The sequence below is a fragment of the Cricetulus griseus genome, assembly GCF_003668045.3.
Source record: "Cricetulus griseus strain 17A/GY chromosome 1 unlocalized genomic scaffold, alternate assembly CriGri-PICRH-1.0 chr1_0, whole genome shotgun sequence".
Taxonomy (NCBI): domain Eukaryota; kingdom Metazoa; phylum Chordata; class Mammalia; order Rodentia; family Cricetidae; genus Cricetulus; species Cricetulus griseus.
The window spans coordinates 17,357,821-17,381,677 of record NW_023276806.1 but is presented as its reverse complement, the minus strand read 5'-3'; the positions used below and the strand labels follow the sequence as shown (position 1 = coordinate 17,381,677).

The 23,857-nt window shown below is 40.9% G+C and overlaps 1 protein-coding gene across 5 annotated transcripts in view; it reads right to left on the bottom strand.

The window, feature by feature from the left end:
- Pdlim5 (PDZ and LIM domain 5) overlaps positions 1–6,764 on the bottom strand; it is a 169,674-nt gene extending 162,910 nt beyond the window's left edge. For all 5 annotated transcript variants that reach the window (XM_027395849.2, XM_035451934.1, XM_027395852.2 and 2 more), the window contains exons 1-2: positions 6,629–6,764; positions 3,051–3,189 (exon numbers count right to left, since the gene is read on the bottom strand). In XM_027395849.2, coding sequence (XP_027251650.1) covers positions 3,051–3,146 — 96 coding nt within the window. In that variant the 5' untranslated portion in view covers positions 3,147–3,189; positions 6,629–6,764. The remainder of the gene's footprint in view (positions 1–3,050; positions 3,190–6,628) is intronic.
- Between the last annotated feature and the right edge of the window lie 17,093 nt (positions 6,765–23,857).

The window sequence follows — 23,857 nt, the reverse complement described above, 5'->3', positions numbered from 1 at the left end:
ACACTGTTGGGTTTTAACTGCTTCTTAATACTATTAAACAACCTCATGATCACTGAAAAAAACTCCAGCAATTCTACATTAAAAAAAAAAAAAAAACAGAATAAGTATGATCAGAGGGTCATTAAAATAAGTAAGGCATTTGTAACATTAACAATTTTGACACAATATAAATGCTATTAGGCACAAATTTTCATTAGACACTGTCATTGGGCGTGTTTAAACTAAACCATACAAGGGGTTAAAAATAACTACACTAAAAGGCCAAGAGCCTTGCAGCCCAGTTGAGCCAACATTCTCTTCTCTCTTCCCCTCCTCTCCCCTCCCAATCCTGTCCAGTCCAGAATGAATTGCATGCCCCACTGCACAGGCCCAAAAAGGTCACAGGAGATGGCAGACACTTTTGTAAGAGAACAGAAATAACTCAGCAGCTTTGTTATCGTGGTTGCTTTTAATCAGTATGTTCAAATCCTTTAATTAGCACTCTGTCTACACAGGGAAAGCATTTCTGTGCCAGGGAAGGGCATGTATGGAGGTATGCAGTGTTCCCTGTGTTAGCATCACAACTTGGAGCTAGCATCGAATACTGTCTGCCAGGGAACTGAAGCACATAAAACTCTGTAAAGTCTTGGCACCACACCACAGATATGTATGCTTTACATCTTTAGTAATCAACAGCAAGGCAAATGATAGTTTGTTTATTTCCCTCGGGTACCAATTCTTTTCTGAACCTTTTCTCAGCAAAGCTTGAAATGTTTTAAACTAAGGGTGGTGAGATACCTTAGTAGGAAAAGGCACTTGAGCTCAGGCCCAGGAACTCACAGGTGCAAAGAGAGAAGAATGCCCTGCACGTTGTACTCTGACTTGTACCCTGTACCCTGGCAAGTTTGTGCACACAAAGGAGCAAAAGTACTCAATGCATGCATGCATGTGCACGTGTGCAGGCACATACACAGGAGTAAAGAATAAATACTGTAAGAAGCTTTCAAACTAAACAATGTTCTCCAGCAAATTAAAACAGCAAGTGAAAAGTTAATGTAAGATAACTTAAGATAAACCCATAGTATTTCACCCTCATCAGAGATCTCCAATATGGAAATACTACCTCACGTGACTAAACATGTGAATCCTAACACAACACGTTCTCATGGCTACTTCACATTTAAAATTAAGCACAAAGTCTTAGCACTTACATATTACAGTATGTAAATACACTTTCCTGAAGTATATTATCAACTAGAATCTAGAAAAATATCTGCAACGAGTTAAAGATACACTATTTGTTAATTCGCTGCCACGAAACAATGTATCTCCATTAGTTAGGAAGGGATATTTAATATCTGTAATAAGCTGGGGGCACTAACCTTTCTTAAATATTCAAAATCAAGCAGAATTTCATGTATGCACTGAGACAAAATATATACAAAAATATTTACATATTTAATATATATAAGCAGATGTAACTGAAGAATATCAGAGTCAGGCCTGGTAGTAAATACCTATAATCCCAATATTCGGGAAGTTGAGAAGGAGGATCAACTATTGAGGCCTGCTACAGCATGACACCATCCCAAAAGTCAAAAAACAAACAAACAAACAAACAAAAAAAGAAAACAGAAGAAGCAAAGAAGGAAAGGAAGGGAGAGACAGACATCAAGGAAGAGAAACAAGGAGGGATGGAGGGAAAAAGGGAGATAGGGAGAGTGGTGACTCTAAGAAAACTAATAAGCAGAAAAGCAAGGTATGGGAACTATGTACAATATGCTAGTATTTTAACAAATAAAGTTCATATTTATAAGAATATGCAACAAATCTCTACAAAGTTATGCAAGTAGAAGGCTGGGAAGATGACTCAGTGGGTAAAAACACTTGCTCTGCAAGCTGAAGGACGAGAGTTTGAATCCCCAGCACCCATATAAAAAGCATGGCTGTGTCAGTGGGCAGAGAAAGGCAGATCCCAAGAGAGCTCGCTGACCAACCAGCCTAGTCCATGGTGAACTTCTGGTTCAGTGACTCCCTATCTCAAAACCGTAAGGCAGTGATGGAGGCAGATACCCAATTTCCTGTCTGGCCTGTCCAGAGTGTGCACATGGACATACATACATACAAATACATACACAAAGGAAGTTATGCAAATATAATAATTACCTATTGGTGAGTGAAACTGTGCCTGACATAATCTCAATGAGTAAAAATGGTAATTATTCCTTTCCTGGAATCACCAAGACATTCTAAGCCCAGACATATGGTACACACCTCTACTCAGCACTCAGGAGGTGGAGGCAGGTATATCTCTGTAAATTCAAGGCCAGCCTGGTCTACAAAGCAAGGTCCAGGCAATCCAGGGCTACACAGTGAGTCTCAACCAGTCTCTCTCCTGACTCCTCTCACTCCTCACTCCTTTTCCTTCTCCCTCTCTCCATTGTCTACACACACACACACACACACACACACACACACACACACACACACACTCACTCTGCATTCAACTAAATCCCAATGAGGTGAAAAGTCAAATCCCAACTATTCATAGGCTGACAATCTAGCTGGAGATCCACACCCTTCATGCTCTCCACAGATCTAAGTAGTAGTTTTTTTCCATCTTACTCATAACTATTACCTCCACCAGAATATGAGGTGAGGAAACAATACCAAAATCAGTCATGACCACTAGTGTTAACGGACAGTTTTTGGAACTGAAAGGAGCCATTAAAACTGGATAGTACAATGCCATAAAAGTACTTCTGAAGAAACAACTAAAGCCCAGAGAATTTCCCAAACAAGGGGCAATTCAAAACCTTAGAGTTGACTCCTTGGTTAGATGTTTTCTGTTTTAGCTTTGTTAACATCAGAGAAAATGAAAATAAGCTGAACTGAACTAAAACTGCCCTTGTTAAGTACCGTACCGTCTCTCTGCATCTTGATTAGATAGCCAAACCTGGTAGGAGGAAAACAGCTCCCACAACTGTTGTAAGTGGAGCACACAACAGAGAATTCAACAGTGACTAAACAGTGAACAAATGTTTGTAGTAACATCTGCAAAGGTTGCTTACACTCGAGATTGTCAGGGGCATGTTGAAATCCTTGCCACCTTGGAGACGGAAACCCCAAGGAGCTGGGCCGACCAATGACACAGTGTAGTTGCTCATGGTTCCAGGGATTCAATGTGCAGTTCCACAAAAAAGAGAGAAACTATAAAAGAAAATTAGATGGTTAATAAAAAATATTTATTAGAAACCAAATTACATATATCAATGCACTATCTCTCAAGCCAACAAAACTGTTCAGTATTTTGGGGTGGGATATAACACAGGTTATATCCAGCAAATTCCTGATTAATTTCAGCTGAGGAAAAGGAATTGAGCTAACTAACACTCAACTTTATTCTCATGTCAATTCCCTATCAGAATGCACTTTTAGACATCTGTCCAGATTTACAAATTGCAAAACCAAATTTGTGGAGTCTCATATACAAACTTGAATATTTTGTTGGAGGAATGGCATGCCCAGACCAGGATTTGATTTCAATTGTAAGTCAATGTGATTTTCGTATTCCCTCCATCTTGTGCATCCTTTTTTACTGTAATCAACAGGAACACTTTAATCTTACTGCAGCTATGTGAACATATCAAAGGGACTGCAGATCAGTCGGTTCTGTTTATGTTTTCTAAATAGCAAATCATTTAAAACTGAGATGAGCACTAACTTCTAATTAAGAAGTGTTTTCCACAGTTAAAGGAATTTAAAGTTGCTTCATTCTCAGTGTGTTAGGATATCTACATGTGATTCTGAATTTGGTGTAATGGAGTAGAAATTTCAGTGTGTTTTAAAAAGTGGAAAAGTGCTGGGCAGTGGTGGTACATGCCTTTAATCCCAGCACTTGGGAGGCAGAGGCAGGTGCATTTCTGCGAGTTTGAGACCAGCCTGGTCTACTAGGCTACACAGAGAAACCTTGTCTTGAAAAATCGGGGAAAAAAAAAGTGGAAAAGTATATTAAAGTATATTAAAGCAGGAAAAATAAGGTTGCTGATTTAACAGTTCAAATTTTCTTAGAAGTATGATGTATGTCTAATATTGGGGTGTTTTGTTGTTATTGTTTTATGTCTGTTTGTTTGCTTCTGGGACTGAGAATTGAACCTAAGGCCTTACTGTTCCTTATTATAGGCAATGCTAGGCTATATTCTAGAACAGGTGGTATTTTAGTCTGAATCTTTGTTTTCTTTTATACTCATAGATCATCCAACAAAGCACAGAGTAAGCCTCCCAAGACAGTAAATGAGGCTATACTAGCCATAACTAAAGTGCAGGGTCAACATTAATGAAACTAAATTGGAACCTTAGAAAACTGCCATGGTGCAGTCCTCTTCCCCAACCCCCTCCCCCACCCCCACCCCTCCTGTCTTGCTGTACTTAAGACTCACAATGACTCCAGGGTAGCTCTTTTAAAATTTACCTGAGTGTTCTATTGGTAATTAGAAGGCATTTGGGAAGAATGAGAGTTGTGCCCTCTTAAAAAAAAAAAAAAAAGGACATACAGTTCTTCCATTTAAATTATATGGTATGTGTATGATTTCATAAACTTTGAAGACACTTGTCAAAACAAAGCTCTGAGGGATGGAAATGTAGCTCAATGGGAGAGGGCTTGCCTAGCATTTATGAGACCTTAGGTCCAATTCCCAAGGCAAAAGCACACAAGAACATATTTCAGACCTCCTCAGAAAATCTGAACTGCTAAGTCAGCCACCTTGATACACTTTTTAAATCCACTCAAAGGTCTAGCCATCAGAACAAGTTCAGCAGCACAGGTACCACCCAGGAGAGGGCAAATGATGCAACACTTCAAAGGAAACCTAGTTCCTAAGGAAAAATGACTTCAGGGATAATGCACACTGTGGAACTCTTCAGATGGAACGGGAGTGCTGGCACAGTGACATTACTTTGGTACTGCAGTAGTAAGCAAAGACCATTCAAAAAGACCGAAAGGACGCCGGAAGCCAGACTGTTAAACTGCAGGTGAAAACCGAAATGGTAGGGAGTGAATAACATGCCACCCAAAATCGCCTTCCCCGTTATAAAAAGGTCTCTGCAGGACCCGTAGAGAAAGGCCAGCAGAGGCAGTCTTGATATTGGCATACAGTTCAAATAAATCCGTAAGCCAACTGACACTTCACAGGCCACGGTCGCTCCTTTTTTAATCTTTAACTGTGCCAGGGAAGAATGTGAAAGTCATGCTGAACTTTCTCGGGCTCCATTCTTCCCCAGAAGAGAATTATTTCATGTACCCACCCACATCCATTAGTAACTTCCCTTTCCTGATTTCTCCCATTTGCTATTAAAACTTCTAGCACTAGCCAGGTCAGCCACACCAGAAAACCGGTTGTCTCCTCTCTAAGTTCCCCTTCTGCTAGCTTCATTTGGAATTCATTTGTCTTAAAATATTCTATCCTTAAGCAATGGCAATATTTTTATTGGCCTTTTCCAACTCTCCCCTATGTGGTTATTAGTGTCCAAACCCTAAAATACCAACAGAACAGGCAGGAAATAACAGCTTATTCTGCTTTCAAACAAGTAAAAATGTTGGAATTTCTGCAGAGCTCTGGATTTTCTTTTAGGGACTATCTAAATTATGCCTTCCATTTAGAGCCAGTGAGGAAGGCTGGACGTGGCTTCCCACACTTCTAAAGTCAGCTTCCTTGGTGAGCGAAAAGGGGGAGAGATCTACCCCGAGTGACAAGCCCTTTAATTAAGGAAGACTATCTAGAGATTCTTTGTCGCCTACTGAGATAGAATGGTGGGAGGGCTGAAGAACTGAGGCACAGAAGGAAAGCAGAGGAGACGCTCCCCAGCTGAGGTTCACGCCTAGCCCTGTTGGCCAAATAAGGTTCCCCAGCCAGCAGTTTCCGTGGCAGGCGGGTTCAGACGTCCTCGGGTCAAGGAGGAGGAGGACCTGGGATAGGATATGGCGATCACACCCTAGACCTGCCCAGCCCAGCCACGAATTTTCTTTCCAAGTTCTGCCCAGTCCAAACGCCCTTCCTTTTCCCACTCGTAGTCAAAGGCGGCTGAAGCACCGTCGGGTGGGGGGGGGGAGAAAAAAAAAAGCCCCAACAAGTAAACCTGTTTCAAAACTCGGGCGATCGCCACCAATTTGCTAAATGGGCTTCACTTCTGGACGCACCGACGTTTTCCCCGGCAGGTTACACAATTGCAAATACTGAAGGGAGGGGAAACAGACGCTTCTCCGCAGCCTGGGAGCCCGCAAACAAAACAGCGCCGCGCGGCCGTGCGAGCGCACCTTCTCCGCACTCCCGAGCCCCCCGGGGGCCGGTGCTCCCGCGGACCGAGGTGGCTGCCCCTCGCCGCCTGCCCGGGGTCTCGGCGGGCGCCCCCTGGCGCGCCCGGCTCTCCCGAGCGCCAGTCCCCGCTGCGGGGCTCCCGCCCGCGCGCGCGCCCGCCCGGGGACCTCTCCCACCTCCGCCGCCGCGCGCACCCGGGGCACCTGAAGAGCCGCGGCTCCCCGGGGGACGCGCGCCCCGTCCTCCTCTCCCCGCGCCCCTCCGCACGCCGCAGCCCGCCACCCTCTTCTCCTCCCCTCCCCGCGCGGACCGCGACGCGCTCCGCCGCCGCTCACCTCCCGACCCTCGCGGCGCAGCCTCCGCCTCCGAGCAGCGCTGACAAGTGGCTCCCAGTGCCTGCGCCGTCCCCAGCTCAGGCCGGCGGGCAACTTCCGCCTCCGCGCTCGCCCCGCCTCGCCCCGAGGCCGGCCACGCCCCCTCCGCCCTGGCCACACCCCAAAGCCGGGCTGGGCGGGGCCGCGGCGAGCAGGGTGTAGACGGCAGCGCAGTCTCCAGGCTGGGCGCCGGGACTTGCTGGGGCTGGCTGCAGCCGCCTCTAAAACAATTCCCCCGTGGAGTTTCGGTGGGTGTAGTCTCCGGGGATTTTGAATGGCAAAGATCTAGGCTTCCGCTTTTCTGTTTTGTGCTTGAGCGCTTTTCACTCTGCAGAAACTTGAATTGTCCCGCGGTTGGTCAGGCTAAAATTAGAAAGGGGCTTTGGCTGAATCCCTGGCGATGCAAGTTCAGCGGCTACCGCCTGGTTTGGGGAAAGCCTTGTTCTGTATCCTGCGAGAAGTGCAAACTCTGAAGTTTGCTTGTCGGGAAGGTGAAAATCGCTAACCCTAATAGGCAGAAGTTAAATCTGTCGTCACGCTAGAAGACAGTCATCGATAGCAGGGGCCAAAAGTGATTCAGCCACTATATCCTCCGGCTTATGTTTCTAAGTCCAAATCAACAACACATTTACCTACTTCTGGAAAGTTGTTTTATTCTTCCCAGAGAATTCATTCACAAGCAAACATTAATATTGTTCAGTGAGCACTCCAAAATCAACTTGCAGTTTTCTCTTACCCTTTGAATTGGCTTTTAAAATGTGAAAAAGACAAGTGTTAGCCAAGTGGTGTATCAAACAAAAGTAACCTCACAGCAGTTCATGACCCTCTGAAGGTGCAAACAAAATTCTAGTATAGTACCAAAGCTGATGAAGTAGTAGGCACTGGCCACATGTGGCTATTATCATTTGAATCGTGGCTACTGGGGTTTTTAGAGTTGGAGTGGAACTCGCCTTGAAAATGCTTTATATCATGGTAATGAATTTAAATTTAGAAACAAGTAGGATAGTATTTCCATTAAATATAACTTTCAGTAGGAGGACATTTCACTATACTGGTGAACACTTAGTGCCTAATTTGACATATATGCACAGGGCTTTTAAATTTTTTTTTAAATTTAAGAGTATGTATGTTGATTACATGCTGAAATTACATTATTTAAAACATTAAAATTTAATTCATCTTTTAATGTGTATACTAGAAATTTTAACTGAATGTTACTCAAATATTTTTGTTGGACAATTGTTGATTGTATTACTATCTAAAAACAACTAGTTCGCAGGGAAAATTTTTCTAGTGGGAGATATTGTCTACTGTGTTTTACAGTTCAGAATGCTTTAATATATGTTAGTTTCATATCTCATTCAAAAGTAAAATAAATTATTTTTAAAAAGTTTTGTTTCATGTGTGAAGCAAAATAGTAAACCTTACAAATGCCTTCATAAGATGAATGTCATCCCTAATTATGATTTTTAACAATTGAAATTGCAGCAGAATACATAATGTGATGAACAGTTGCACCCATAACAAGTCAGTCGCTAATGTTACCTCATAAGAGTTCATCTCTTCACCTCTCACCTGTTTGTGGCTGACACAGCAAAGTTGAGCCTATGTCAAGGATATTGCATTAGGGGCTACAAGCAGTATCAACAGAGAATGAATGTCTTGGGATGATGAGGAAACAGCTGAGAGAAAATCGTGTCCCAGTGAAGGGACCAGCTTCCCTTTCGGCAGCCATAACAGCCGAACATGTGCTTGCCATAAACCTGCCTTGGTCACTTAGAGGTCAGATGCCTGTCTTGTGACAAGGAACCCATCAGAAGTTAGTCACTAGAAAGTCAGATGCCTGTCTTGTGACAAGGAACCAATCAGAAGTTAGCTGGTGGCGCTATGCTTTACCACCCTGGGTGTGCTTTACAGACAAGCGCACAGCAATGACGGAGAGAGCATAGCAACCACCTATGGGCCATATGGGCCATGACAACCAGTTGACCAATCAACACAGGGCAAGCCCTCCAAGCCTGGAGGCACACCAATCGTGAGCCTGTGCGTACCCCTAGACACTCCCCTTACGCTGCCCTATAAAGATCTGTGCGCAGCGGCTTCAAACTGTCTTTTGCTAGCCATCTGCCATGGCGGGTGGGTGAAAGACCCGAGCTAACATGGGGTTAGCTCGTTAAATTACAATAAAGCCTCGTGCAGTTTGCAGCAAGCTCTCGAATCTGCCTGGTGATTGGGGTGACTGTGAACATGGCCTGGGACTTGAGTTTTCCGGGGTCTAACACCAGTTGTAACTTAAATTTTAGTCCTTACTGCAGATTTGACCCTGAACCTTCTCCCTCCCCCATGCAGTCCAAAGCCTGCAGTACAAAAAGAATATGTTATGCATACATTGGTTTTATCCAGTTGCCGTGCTGGGAAGTTACATTTTCCTGGGTCTCATCCAGACAAAATCTTTGGTTATGGCTCAAAAAAATCTTCCTGTTAAACAAACACTGCCTATCTCATTCCAAGGAATTATTAAACTAAATGCTCCACAATTATTTCCCTACCTGAGTGTACCTCAGTGACATATGGACCTGTCTGGCATGTGTGAGATCCTAGTGCTGTTCTCAGTAACACCATCAGCATCACCGCCATCACCACCTCCACTACCACCACCATCACCACCATCACCATCATCACCATCACCATCACGACCATCACCATCACCATCACCATCACCATCATCACCATCATCACCATCATCATCACCATCACCACCATCACCATCACCATCACCATCACCATCATCACCATCACCATCACCATCACATCACCACCATCACCATCACCACCACCATCACCACCATCACCATCACCACCATCACCACCACCACCATCACCACCATCACCACCATCACCATCATCACCACCATCACCATCACCACCATCACCATCATCACCACCATCACCATCACCACCATCACCATCATCACCATCACCACCATCATCACCATCACCACCATCACTATCACATCACCATCACCATCATCATCACCATCATCATCATCATCACCATCATCATCACCATCATCACCATCATCATCACCATCACCATCATCACCATCATCATCATCATCATCATCACCATCACCATCACTATCACATCACCATCACCACCATCATCACCATCATCACCATCACCATCACCATCATCATCACCATCATTACTTTACCACTCCCCCCACTGGCAGCATCAGCAGCACCACACAAAAAAAGAAAAACTCACAAAAACTGCTTCCCTAAAAATGCTCTTGGATAGCAGTTAACTGTAGTCAGTGGTTAGGTGAGGAGCACTTATCTGTTGCTTCATCTTGAAGGGAATCATCAATGACTATGAGGTTATCAAGCGATCCCACAGCATTGCTTGATACTAACTGTATTACTTTATCGGTTCCATGATGCCTTCCAACACCAAAGTCCTTGGATGCTCACATTCCTTGTGTTAAATGCTGTAGAGTTTGCATATAGACTATATGCAGATCTGGTACTTTTAAATTATGTCTAATATGTTTTACCTAACATAGGGTAAATAGTTATTAAGTTGCATTCTAGAGAAAGTGACAAGAAAGTCTGTACATATCCTGTATAACCATGAAATCTTTTCTAACAGTATACATCTGTGTGCAGTTGAGCCCTCTGATTCAAAACTCCAAATACAGAGGAAGGACCATATATATACAAAGCATGCTTGCTTGGCACCAAGTAGTTGTTAAATGATAGCTAGATAAAACTTCCCTAATTAAGTGATTAGATTAGTGTATCATAAAAGACAAGTGGAGAACTTCAGCACCCGTTATGCATGTGCTGTGTTTATGGTTCTTTATATACAAGTATCTTACGTAATTCTCTCAACCATTTATTTTTCATTTCAGAGAAGGAAACAGACACTTGAAGGGCAAGGCTAAATTTCATGGTAGCTATGGGTCTGCATACATGACTTAGCAGTTAAGAGCACTGGTTGCTCTTCCAGGAGACTGGGTTTTGATTCCCAGAACCCACATGGTGGCCCACAACCATCTGTAATTTCACTTCCAAGAGATCCAGTATCCTCTTCTGGCCAAGAGGGTCCCATGTACTCATGTGGTACATAGATTTGCATGAAGGCAAAACATAATGCTCTCCCCAAGAGCCATAGACTATCCAACAAAAACCCCTACACGAGGCATGAGAACCCTTTTCGGAGGGTCAGGGTTTTCAAGAGGTTACAGGTCATTGCTGTTGCCTTTGGTTGCCCCCGGAAGTGGAAGATAAATCCTTACTGCTGGCCACACCATGCATTTCTGACACAGGACACAGAGGACCTGAACTAGATCTGACCTTAAAGCCTCCACCCTGAGGACTAGTTTTCATGTTGCAAGACAGCACCACATGTGAAATTCCAAAGGAAGCAAACAACCAACAGTCCTACCTAGCTGTGATGCCAATGAACCACAACAACAACCAGTGTGTCATGGTACCCTTACAGTTCCAATGGTGACACACATGCATTGGCGGTAACCAACAGCTCTTAAATCCATCCAACAAGAGGGAAATCCGCTTGGTATTAGAAACCTAGACAACCACCCAAGGCTAGTGAAGTCACAGATCTCGGAGGAGAACCTACAACCCCCACTTTATTAAAACAGCATAGTCCCTAACTACATTCTAAATATTTATCCTCATACTCACAAATAAATTTCTCTCACCCCCTATCAAGAAAAAATCCCTTTGCAACACATAGAGACCGTTACAGAAAACCACAACTGATCAAAACACAAGAGTTGTAGAGCCCAGTCCCAATTGATACATCTGCAACATGACTGCTGCACCTAAGGCTCAGGGATCATAGACTAAGAGGAAGAAGAAGAGGAGGAGGAAGAGGAAGAGGAGGAGGAGGAGGAAGGGGAGGAAGAGGAAGAGGAGAGCCGTATGGCTGTAAGAACCAGAAGAACAGGAAGTTTGCTGTGAGGCTGTATCTCCTAGAAATGTCAGAAAAGCTGCACCATGAAGTCTCACCAGCATGGCTGCCTAAACATGCCTGATCAAGGATGGCACCAATAGACTTTGTAGCATGGAAGTGGAAAAGTCCTTTAGGCCCCACAACCTTATACAAAGAAGTACAGGCAATTGAGGAATTCTCAGAGCGGAAGAACTAACCTTCCCCAGCGAACAGCACCCCAACTGGTTATCTAATGCCAAATGGTCCGCTCTGAAAACATATGCATGTAAGTAACATATATACATATATTTGTATATACATAACAATAATGTCTTGGTTTGGGTTTCTTTCCTGTGAAGAGACACCATAACCATAGCAACTCTTATAATGGAAAGCATTTAATTGTGACTGGCTTACAGTTTTAGCAGGTTAGTCCATTGTTTTCATGCTGGCATTAAAGCAGGCATGATGCTGGAGAAAGAGCTGAGAGTTCTGCAGGCAGCGGAAGCAACTGTTCGCTGGATGTAGCTTGAGCCTATGAGACTTGAAAGCCCACCCCCACCACAGTGACACTTCCTCCAAGATGGCCACATCTATTTGAACAAAGCCACACCTCCTATTAGTGCCACTCACAAATAATTAAAGGAAAAGAAACCATGAATCTAAACGTGACCAAGGTGGGGTATGTAGGAGGCTTTGAAGGGAGGAAAAGGAAGGGAGAAATGATGTAAGAATATTATAATCGCAAAAAAATATTTTAAAACAGATTCAAAGTTTGGAAGGGGTAAGGAAAGGAGGAGTGGGGGGAAGGAATGGAGGGTGAATAGGACCAAAATACATTGCATCCATTATGAGATTCTCAAAATATCAATAAAATACATGCTAAAAATATCCATACACATGAAAAATAAAATAATAAAAATATTTTTTTAGTTTAATGACAAATAACTGCCATATAAGTAGGTCAGAGAGTCTTATACCATGAACTACATTCTTATCATCAGAACACAGTTGGTGTTCATAAATTAATAAACTAATTAAAAAACCAGAGAAAGAAGAAAAGCTATAGAAACTAACAATATTCTGAGGTCATACATGTTCAGATTACAGCAAACTAGAAGAAAATAAATGTTCAGTCATTTGCATGTGAGGGAGAATGAACTTTCTGAACCACATTCCAGAGGACAGATGCCTTATCTTGCCTTCTTGTGAAATACCACTGACCCATTTGACTCCCATTGTCCATCTCTTTCATGCCAACCATTTCTAAAATGGTTGGTCACAATTTGAAGCACAGTCTTTGACTTCACACTAGCAGGAAGAGAACTAACCCACTGGGAAACCAAAACAATGTCCTTAGATTTGTTAACTCTCACAAGCAAAGCAATGAGGCACTGGTCAAAGATGAAACCACATTCAAAACTCCACCAAAACCAGCTGGGAGAGAAGAAGGGAGTGGGGATCAAAAGATTATAAAACTTGGCTGAAAAGTTTGTAGACTATCCCCATCTAAACATAGTATTTACCTACATGGACAAATGTTTGCTTTAGCATTTTATTATCTAATATATGACTCAGAACCTCTCACAGTCCTTCAGAATAACAGAAACGTTTAATTGCAAGATGACATGGCCAAGATGAGCTTTTTATAAACCACCAGTCTCTTGTAAGTTTCTACATTGCTCTACGTCAATTTGTCTTCTAAGTCTCCAAAGCACTGGCGGGGTGTGACTGCGTAATAGTTAAAATCTAGAACAGAAAAGCAGCATTATCTAGTCTCATGCTTTAGTGTTTAGTATTGAGGAGAAACTAAAAAGATTGTGTATTCTAAGGGGAAACAAAGGCACGCCAAGGAATCTTGGGAGAAGGGCAGAACTAGGACAGGTGTGGGGAGAACAGGAAGAAAATAAAAGGATGAGAGTGAATATAAAACGAGACCTTCTAGGCTACTGAGGAAATTTACAACTAAGAAGGGTTTTAAATTAGCTTCAGTGATTCAAGTCTCTCCTTTGGAAGTGATGTGAATAATTGCTCGGAAAGAAAAAGGAACACTCTTGAAGAGGGTGCATCTTGCAGACAGACTGGTAAGTGATGACTAAGAATCGGGAACGAAAGAAGTGTAGAGGAGCCCTGTGTCTGAGATCGTATGGTGGGAATATTCCTCAGATGATCCCTGTTTTCCATAGTGAATCCATTGAGTTGTCCCATGGTGGTTGAGAGGTTCAAAACCATGAACGAATTTGAAGGCAATGTGCGGGTAGTAATTGAAAGGTTTGGCAGAAGAAGATGTTTGGGGAGGAAGTCAAAAAAGAAAAATCATGGACCTGGAGCAGACCTTACTAATTGGTTGTGGCAAGAAATGAATCTGCTGACTCTTTAAACAGTCTTTCTTAGATTTATGTACAGTGGGTTTAGAATGTCACACCTTTCCACACATTGCTCCATCAAGGGTAGAGTTATAAGGACATAATTAACAAGCTAATGGACAAATGAGGTCTTAAGTGATATTTTGGATTAGAAAGATCCTTGGGGAAGCATAATCTTACCATGCTTTATTTACAGTAAAACCTCTCTATCCAAAAAAATAGTACTTCTGCTAAGGGTGTCTAGAATCCCTTTATGTATGTGGGGAAAGCAAGGGAACTGCTGTTTTTATTGGAAGGTATTCATGTAGGCACAGTGGAAAGCATTGAGGCATGCCATTTTTTGCCAAATCTAAGGGATGAAGTGCTGAAAGTGATCTAATATTTAATAAAAAAAAAATATGGTTCTGGAGTCCAGCTGCAGCCTGCCTGCAGAAGTTTCTCCTCCCTCCCCAACTCCATCACCTGGACAATACACCCCGGGATGCAGACCCAGGGTCCCATTAGATCTCTTCTGACAGCCATCTCAGCCTTTCCTTTTGACCCACATCCATTCCTTTGTATCACCCAGAGACTCACAGAGCCACTCTCTAATGGGGACCCTCAAAACCCTCATGGGCTAGGAATCAGTAGGTGACTTTTATTGTCCTTCCTGTACTCCAGTCCAGTCTCTCCAGACTTACTCTTAGTTCTGCTGTAGCCTGCCTATAGGAGCCTCTTCTCCCACTCCATCTCTATTCTCTGGAGATTATGCCTCCCAGTGTGGACCAAGGGCCTCCTAGTTCTTTCCCACTGCTCCATTCAGCCTTTTCTTCTATTCCATCTGATTCTTTTGTGTAACCACCAAGCAACAGATGCACTTTATACAAGGGGCCCAAGGGACCCTACACCACTACACCTGGTTAGGGATCCAGAATGGGCAACAACAATCAAATGATAGAATACACAGCCAACAAAGATGAGATCAGATATCTACACCCAGAAACACTTCAAACATCATGACTCCAGATGCCTGGGTCTCAGTGCAAAAACAAAAATACTAGCAGCCAAGACAATTGCCTCACCCAGAAGCCAGCAACCCTATTGTTATAGGTTCTGAGAAAAACAATTTAGCTCAAGCATGAGACAAGGACTTCGAAATAGAAATTATAAACATATTCAAGGACCTTGAAGAGAATATAATAAATACCTTCACGAAGACCATGAAAATACAAACAGCTGAATGAAACCATGGATACATTTCATAACTTGAGAATAGAATTTAACAAAGAAATAGAATCACTAAGAAAAGCCAAACTAAAATAAAACTAGAAATGAAAAACTTAGGTTGTCAAATAAAAACCTAAGAAGTAAGCCTCACCAACAAGTAACAAAACATGAAAGAGAGAATTTCAGGTCTTGAAAACAAAAATAGGAGAAATGGATAGCTCAGTCAAAGAAAATGTTAGATCTAAAAGATCCAGGCACAAAAAAAAATAGCAAGAAATCTGAAACACTATGAAAATACCAAATCTATGAAAAATAGAGATAGAGGAAGGAGAAGACACCCAAGTCAAAGATACAGAATATATTTTAAATAAAATCATTGAAGAAAATTTCCCCAATCTAAAGAAGGAGATGTCTATCAAAGTACAAAAAACAAACAGAACTCCAAGTAGACAGGACAAGGAAAGAAATTCCTCAAGATAATCAAAGCAAAGCATATACAGAACAAAGAAAGGATACTAAAAGCTATAAGAGAAAAACACCAAGTCACATTTAAAAGGCAGGCTCAAAAACCTGACTTTCAGTACAGACTCCAGAAGGAACTGCACAGTTGTTCTAAAAGCTCTAAGAGACCACAGATAACTACCCAGACTACTATACCCAGCAAAACTATTAATTATAATCAGTGGAGAAAAACATCTGAGGATAAAAACAATCAAGCAATTTCTACCTAAATTTGAACCATTTTAGAACTGAATGAAAATGAAAACACAACATACCTAAAATGGGGTTCAAATAAAGGCAGTTCTAAGAGGCAAGTTTGTAGAACTAAGTATATTAGTAACTTAGTGACACACCAGGCAGGCCTAGAAAAATAAGAGGGAAAGGCATCCAAAAAGAGCGGACAGAAAGAAATTATGCGGGATGAAATAAATGAAATAGAGACAAAAATACCAAGAATCAATGAAATGAAGAATTGGTTCTTTGAGAAAATCAACAAGATTTTCAAACCCTTACCCACCCCAACCAAAATATATACAGAGAAGCTCCAAATGAATAAAATTAGAGATAACAGGGGGGGCATTACTACAGATCTTGAGAAAATTCAGAGAATGATAAGAGCATGACTCAAAAATCTGTGTTCTATTAAAGTGGAAAACCTAAAAAAAAAAATGGGTAAAGTTTTTGGTATGTACAACCTACCAAAGTTAAATGAAGACAAAACAAAGAATTTAAGCAGATCCATAGCTCCTAGTGAAATAGAAGCAGTAATTAATACTCTCCCAATGGAAAAAAATCAGAGAGCCAGATGGATTCTGCACAGAATTCTGCCAGACCTTCAAAGAAAAATTAATTCCAATATTCTTCAAATTATTCCACAAAATAGAAACAGAAGGAACATTACCAAATTCTTTTCACAAAGCTTCTATTATCCTGATATTAAAACCATACAAAGACCCAACCAAGAAAGAAAATTACAAACCAATATATCTTATGAAAATAGAAAAAAATCTTAATAAAATACTTGCAAATCAAATATAAGAATACATGAAAAAGATCAAGACAACTTCATCCCAGAGATGAGGGATGTTAAACATACACAAATTGATAAATGAAATCCACAGTATAAACAGGTTGAAAGACAAAAACCATAAGATTATCTCATTGAATTCAGAAAAGGATGACACCCCTTTAAGATAAAAGTCCCAGGGAGGCTAGGGATGTAAGGAACAGACTTCAACATAACCAAGCCAGTTTACACCATCCCATAGCCAACATCAACCTAAAAGGAGAGAACCCCAAAGCATTTTCACTAACGTCAGGAACAAGACAAGGATATCTACTCTCAATAACTACTCAACATAGTACTTAAAGTCTTAGCTAAAGCAATAAACAACTAGAGGAGATTAAGAAGATAAAAATAGAAAACAAAGAAGCCAAAGAATCTATATTTGCGATTAAAGAATTTTATACATAAAAGAAACTAAAAACTCCACCAGGAAACTTCTGAAAAACACTTTTAGTGAAATAGCAGGATATAAAATTAACACACACAAAAAAAAATCAGTAGCCTTTCTATATACAAAGGAGAAACGAACAGAGAAATCTGGGCAAGAACCTGTAGCTAGAGAGACATTAGGGGAGGATTTACTGCTACAATTTGATAAACTGATACAGTCCCCAACCTCTTTCTAAATACTATCCTTACATCTGTAGATAAGTCCAGCTCTCATCTCTTCAGAGAAGCTTCTTTTTCTGATGGGCGAAGAGTAACACAGAGAAGCATGAACGGTCAAAGTGCAGAGAATGAGTGATTGAGGAGTGAACATACCCAAGGGAATGCTTATAAAATTCATTCCCGCGAGGCTCACGGTATACCATGAGTCCACTGTAACACCATGTTACAATGGATTGCAACAGCCAGAAGTCAAGTATGCCTGCCATGGAACAGTGTCTTCTGGACATGATGGACAGTTGCACTCATGAACCTTCAATAACTCTGGTTGACTACAAAAGACCTGCACAAGGTCTACCCAGGCAATATTCCAGTATTCAATGTGTGAATAGGCTCACAAGGCCCTACTCCTAGTTGAGAAGTTATGAGCAGTCAATGGCTCCTGGAGAAGAAAAAGTAGGTTTTCAAGAGTAAGTCCTGGTTATTCAGGATGCAGTGGACAGCCCTATACCCACGTGCACGCAGGCAATACTAGTTTGACTCCATAAGGTTTTTTTTGTTTAGGTGGGGGAAAGGAGAGAGGGAGGGTGAGTTGGAGGGAGGGGAAGAGAGAGAGAGAGAGAGAGAGAGAGAGAGAGAGAGAGAGAGAGAGAGAGAGAGAATTTCTGGTAGCTATGGGGAGAGAGACCCAGGTGAAGTAGGAGGAGGTAAACGATTGATCAAAATAAAATGCACTAATGTATTAAGGGGGAAAGATACTGATAGTCTAAGACACTTTCAAGTTATTTTATCAAGAGAGCAGAAACATCCCCTGAGAAATTTTTAATTCTCTATTATAGATATTTCAAAATCATTGGCAAAGGCAAACAAGAAGCAATCCCACCTAGAGAAGAAATGAGTTGATTCTTTACAGCTTGTACCAGAGTGCCAACAGTTACACACATATCCAAATATAGTGCCTTCTGGCGAAGGAATAGCACAGAGCAGGAGGCAGAGTGGAGACACCTGATACTACTGCACATGTAACTGGAGCTAAAGTTTTCCTTGTTGTGGAGACAAATACAAGAAAGAATCCAGGCAGAGAACAAACCACATTGCCTTGGTTGTAGGAATTTCTTTGAAGATGGCTTTTAAATCTACTGGTGTGTCTTTTTGTTTGCTTTTTGTTCTTGTTTTAATTTTGTCATGGACTTGCCAAATATGCTCAAAATAGAAAGAAGTAGAAAGAATGCTGTAATGAATTCAAATGTATCCATTATCTAGACTTACTTATTACTATCACTGATGTAACAAAAAAGAATTTTTTATACAAAAATATAGCTATATTAAAAAGTTATGCCTGACAAGATCTCGAAGGTTGTTTCTAATGTTTCTAATAAAACAATAAAGATTTCAATTCATTCATGTTGTATTTAAAATTTGGTAAAGAGAGTACTTAGGTTCTTTTCAGATTGAAATTCTCAGGGCAAAAATGTATGGGGGGAGAAATTCTTCAATTATAACTAAGAATGTTCAGAAATTCACTTTTATTTAGTTCAACTATATAATTGAAAGGTATGCCAAGACCCATTCATGCTAGTAAACAAGTTTTCTAGAAGGTGATGGAAACCTAGGCCATCGCTTTGTTAATTCACACTAAAAGGATGTCTATAAGGCAGCTGTCAATCTTTCAGGTATTTTACATGAAGAAAAGTGTAACTGGAAAATACAATTTAGATCAGAACATTGATGACATGTGGATTGAAGTAATGTGAAAAGGAAGCATTTCAGAAGTCCCATGTTGTTAGGACAAGAGATGGACTCTTCCTAAGGGTAACAACTGTTGTAAGGGATGAACTCTTCCTAAGGGTTATTGCTGTTGTAAGGGATGGACTCTTCTTATAGGTGATTACTATTGTGAGAGACGGAATCATCTCATGGGTGATAACTGTTGTAATGGATAGACTCTTCCCTTGGGTGATAACATCTTCGAGGAGTGTAGGATAGTCATAGCACCTCCCCCAGGCTCAAGGCTTGACAGCACCAAAGAGCTGAGTTTCAAATCTTCCTTTTCAACATTCCTGGTTTCTGTTTCTTTATTACTGAAACACAGAGGCATGCTGCTGCTATGACTGCAGCTTATATACAGGAATGCCATGTTATAATAAAGTCCTCTATCATGAGTGAAACTCCAAGGCACGCTGCTGAGCTTCAGGAAGAAACCCAATCAGCTACTATTGATCGCTGAGTATGCAATCTACAACCTTCATGCCATTTAGACTTGAATGCTGGCAAAACAGACTCATAGTTTTCCTAATTCTCCAGATGTCAGAGAAAAAACAAAAAACAAAAAACAAAAAACAAAAAAACTCTAGACTATTTTCTTCTTTTCCTGAAATGGTTAAAGAAAAGAGAGCTAGGAAATAGCTCAGGAGTAAAAGCATCGGCTGAACAAGTGAGAGCATGTGACTATGTATCCTCAGAACCCACATTAGCTACTATTCATCTTCAATCCAAGCTCTCCTACAGCAGAAGGGAAGATGAAGACAGGATTATCTCTGGAAGCTCATAAGCCAACTACTCGGCGCACTCGGTGACAAACAGCACTCAAATAAGGTAGAAGGCAAGGATTAGCTCTGAGATTGTCTACCTACTTCTATATGTGTTACTGTATGTGCTCTCTAGACCTCACACAGACAAACCACACACACAGCACATTACACAGAGATTAAGACAACAAATAAAGGAGGGGAGAATAGTAACCCTATCTCTATGAGAACTTATCAAGGATCAAAGTCCTTGCCTAGTTTTCAAGTTGAACGTTATAGATATTTTTGTCATTTTTTAATTTAATAGCTGTTAATATTTATCTTTAAAATTAATAAAATGGATTTCCCTTCATGTATGCACATGATATCAATCTCAGATAGCTATATTAACTCAATATACCAACATCTTGAAGCTTGAAATGTTTTGAGACAGTCCAGGAAGGCCAACAACTCACTATCCTACTGCCTTAGCCTCCTGCACTGTCATGCTTGGAGAACACGGCAATGATTTCAAGAGGGTTTGGGTTAACTGAATTTCTCTTTGATTTTAGCTCTCTCTTATACACATCTACAGACCCACAAAGAAGATGTAGTCAACCAGCAGAGCCAGATAACTTGTGACTTCTTTTGTCGTCCTGAGTGGCTTCCTGCCCAAGCCAGCCTGTGCCAATCCATTAGAATTTGGCTTGACCAACCATGCCATTGTAGGGAAGATAATATTGCTAGTGTCCTGAATGAATTGCCCATAATAAAGGACACCTTGCCGAGGAAAGAAAGCACACAAACACAATATAAGTTTTGTGTGATATAGTCTTCAGAAATGGTGAAGAAATAGTGAAGCCTGTGTGGTTTGAAGTTTGATCAACAAGCAGATGATTGTAGAGAAATATTGTTGGGAAAAACAGATCTACTTGTAAGAAGCAGGGGAACTTGGTAAGAATTGTGTTTCAGACATACCGCAATACTAGGTTTTAGAGAAGGCACCTCTCATTACAGCGCTACTGCTTCTCAGGAAAGTCAGAGAATTCTTTTATGAACTACTCCTCTGGGGCCTGGAGGAAGAAATCCCCATTTATTCTGCTTTCTAAAATGTTATGGTATCATATTTTGGGGTAGAAGGCCCAAAATTACATTAATGTCTGTTGATGAAAAGTTTTAAAAGTTAAGTACAAACAAAAGAAAAATGTTGGGAAAGAGTTTATCAAGCCATTGTTGGTTGCTGACACCATTGGCTGTGATAGTGGTTAGAAGTGGATTTCCTCCTCTACCAAGGTGGTTGGCCAGAGAACCATATAGTACCGAGGCAGTGGGGATGCTAAGAAATTTTCTCGTGATAGCATATTTATACTAGTAATATCTCTGAAAGGATCACAGTTTATTATCATATGTAAAAATAAAATGTTGGATATAAGTATTCTGGGCAAAAGTAATTCCCTTTTTAGTTTTTAAATGTAAAGAAATCCTATGGTTAATTCTATGAAATCTAAATTAAACGTTTTTGCTCACATGTACTTACCAACATTTGTTTTCTTGTCTACGCAATTGTAACTATTATAGACAATCCTCTGAAGTGCCTGCTACAGAATGGCATAAAAATGCCTTCCTGTATCAAGAGTATGTTATATTTAGCTCAGAGTAGCTTACACATTGTATATAAATATAATTCTTATTCATCTCCATATTTTTTCTTTAAAAATTTTTAAGTAGCAGCACGTGACAGGGTATTACTTCTTGCCAGTGAGAACCTTGCAACTACTTCTTGGGGACACCAATGAATGGCCTTTGGGTGTCATTTGTTGCAACTGTGCTATCCTGGTATGTTGTCATAACACTGATGGGAAATTTTGAGGCTTTTATTATGGCAGATTCGGGCTTTGGTTGTTTATTAAGGCTTTTAATTAATGATCATACTCTTGTGGGGTAAAACAATCAACCAAGAGAGGAAAACAGGTTAAGTGGGAAAAGAAAGCCGCAGATAAGGAAAAGAAGAGATAAGGAATGGACAGAGTAAGGGAAGGCTTCTTGACAAAGAATGAGAAGGAGAAAATGACATCCTGAGAATACAAGAATGGGTTTCAGAGCAGTACTGTCATTGTTGGTGAGAGATCGCCCAGAATCACTGAGGAGGTGAAAGTTCCCATGTAGCCTGAAGTGGCATTTAGCCTCCAATTCTCATCTTCTCTCTTTCTCTCAAGTTCATCATGCTCCTATGAAATTCTACTTAATTATTCATAATCAAGAGCTGCTAGCGCCTTCTTTCTCTCCTTTTCAATCTTAGGGTAATAACCCCTCCCCCAAAAGAGGTCCTTAAGCTGAAAGAAAGAACTGTGTGACAGTGACGTGAAAGAGGACAGAGATCTGAGGAACCCTCTGTCGTGAACACATACTGTCCTCGCCCGAGCTGGTGGCCCTGGGTTAAGCTTCTGTGACCTAAGTAAGTAATACTCCCTTTAATAAAATGCCTCCCTCATGGCTTCCCAGGAGAAGATCAACAGTCAGAAATAGAACCCAGACCTCCTGACGTCAGTGTTCTTTCCACTCTGCAGTGATGCCCAAAAATACAGACATGTAAAGAAACTCTCCAAAGAAAATAAAGCTGAATTCACCTTCATGTAAACATGCCACAGAACCTTGATTTTGTAAGCTTCAAGTTAAAATTTCTAGCATCTATAGCCCACAATATTTGAGTTTGTGTAAATTAACTCACTTTAATATACTCCTAAATAAAATTTCCCTATGCTGATTTTGAGTATAATAATTTAATGGTATCTACAGTAATATTTTCAGACTGAAGAGACAATGGAAAATAATCAATCATTTCAAAATAAAAGTATCTTCAGTGGAAATGAGTTTCTTTGTTACTTTACTATATTCCATCAGTACCATCCCTATAAATCTATTTTCCTGACTGTAGATTTTGATTCAAATGCTACTTTTGGGCATCAGCCTTCTCAGAGAAGATTGCACACCTGAACACAATATATTTAGATTCATATTTTACAGAAAATTTAAATTACATCTCTTTATTATTGTGTGTGGTTTTTTTGTGTGTGTGTGAGTACACACTCACATACATGTACTAAACACATCTGGAAGTCACAGGGCAGCCTAAAATAATTGGTTCTCTTCTTCTATCACATAGGACCTCCAGATTCCAGTCAGGTTGGCAGACTTGGCAGCAAGTGCCTTTATTGGCTAAGCCATCTTGCCAGTCTTGTATTTAGGTTTTGTAGCACCTGTACTTTCCTCCCATAGTCTGTTGAATGATTGTTACTAATAGCACTCTTGCTTGTGAGATCCTAAGCACCATTAGGTAAGATTTTTGTTGTTGTTCACCAATATGTCCCTAGCAGTAAGCAAGTGCTAAGCAACATAATATATTCATTAAATAAATATTTAATAAGCAAATATTTCAGTGTGGCTGCATAAGGTTTTTGCATACTTGGTTTAAGAAAAACAGCAAATAACAATGACCCCCCCTTTTTTTCTTATTTGTGAACAGACTGTGTTGAGGATAGGAGGCAGAGTGTTTCACACATATGTTCTTTTTCGAAATAATTTTTAATTTTTTCTTTGACAATTTCAAAATGCAATATATTTTATACAATATGTCTTGACCATATCCACCCCTACCCTAACTCCCTTTCCATTCTTCCTGACACCCCCCCACACACACACACATGTCCCTTCCACCCTCATGGCCTCTTCTTCTTTTAAAATAACCCACTGAGTACAATTAACCCTGTCTGTAAGCACACAGACAACTCACCAGAGCCTCCCACTCCAAACAGCAGATACCAGCTGCCATTAACTCCTCAGCTGGGATGGAGTACCATGTGGAATTATTGGCCAATTTGATCTTGTGCCTGTCTGGTACAGGTAATCACACTAGACAAGACACCTGCTGTGAGTTCACGAGTATGAGAGACATGCCATGTCCAGAAGACATTTCTTAGC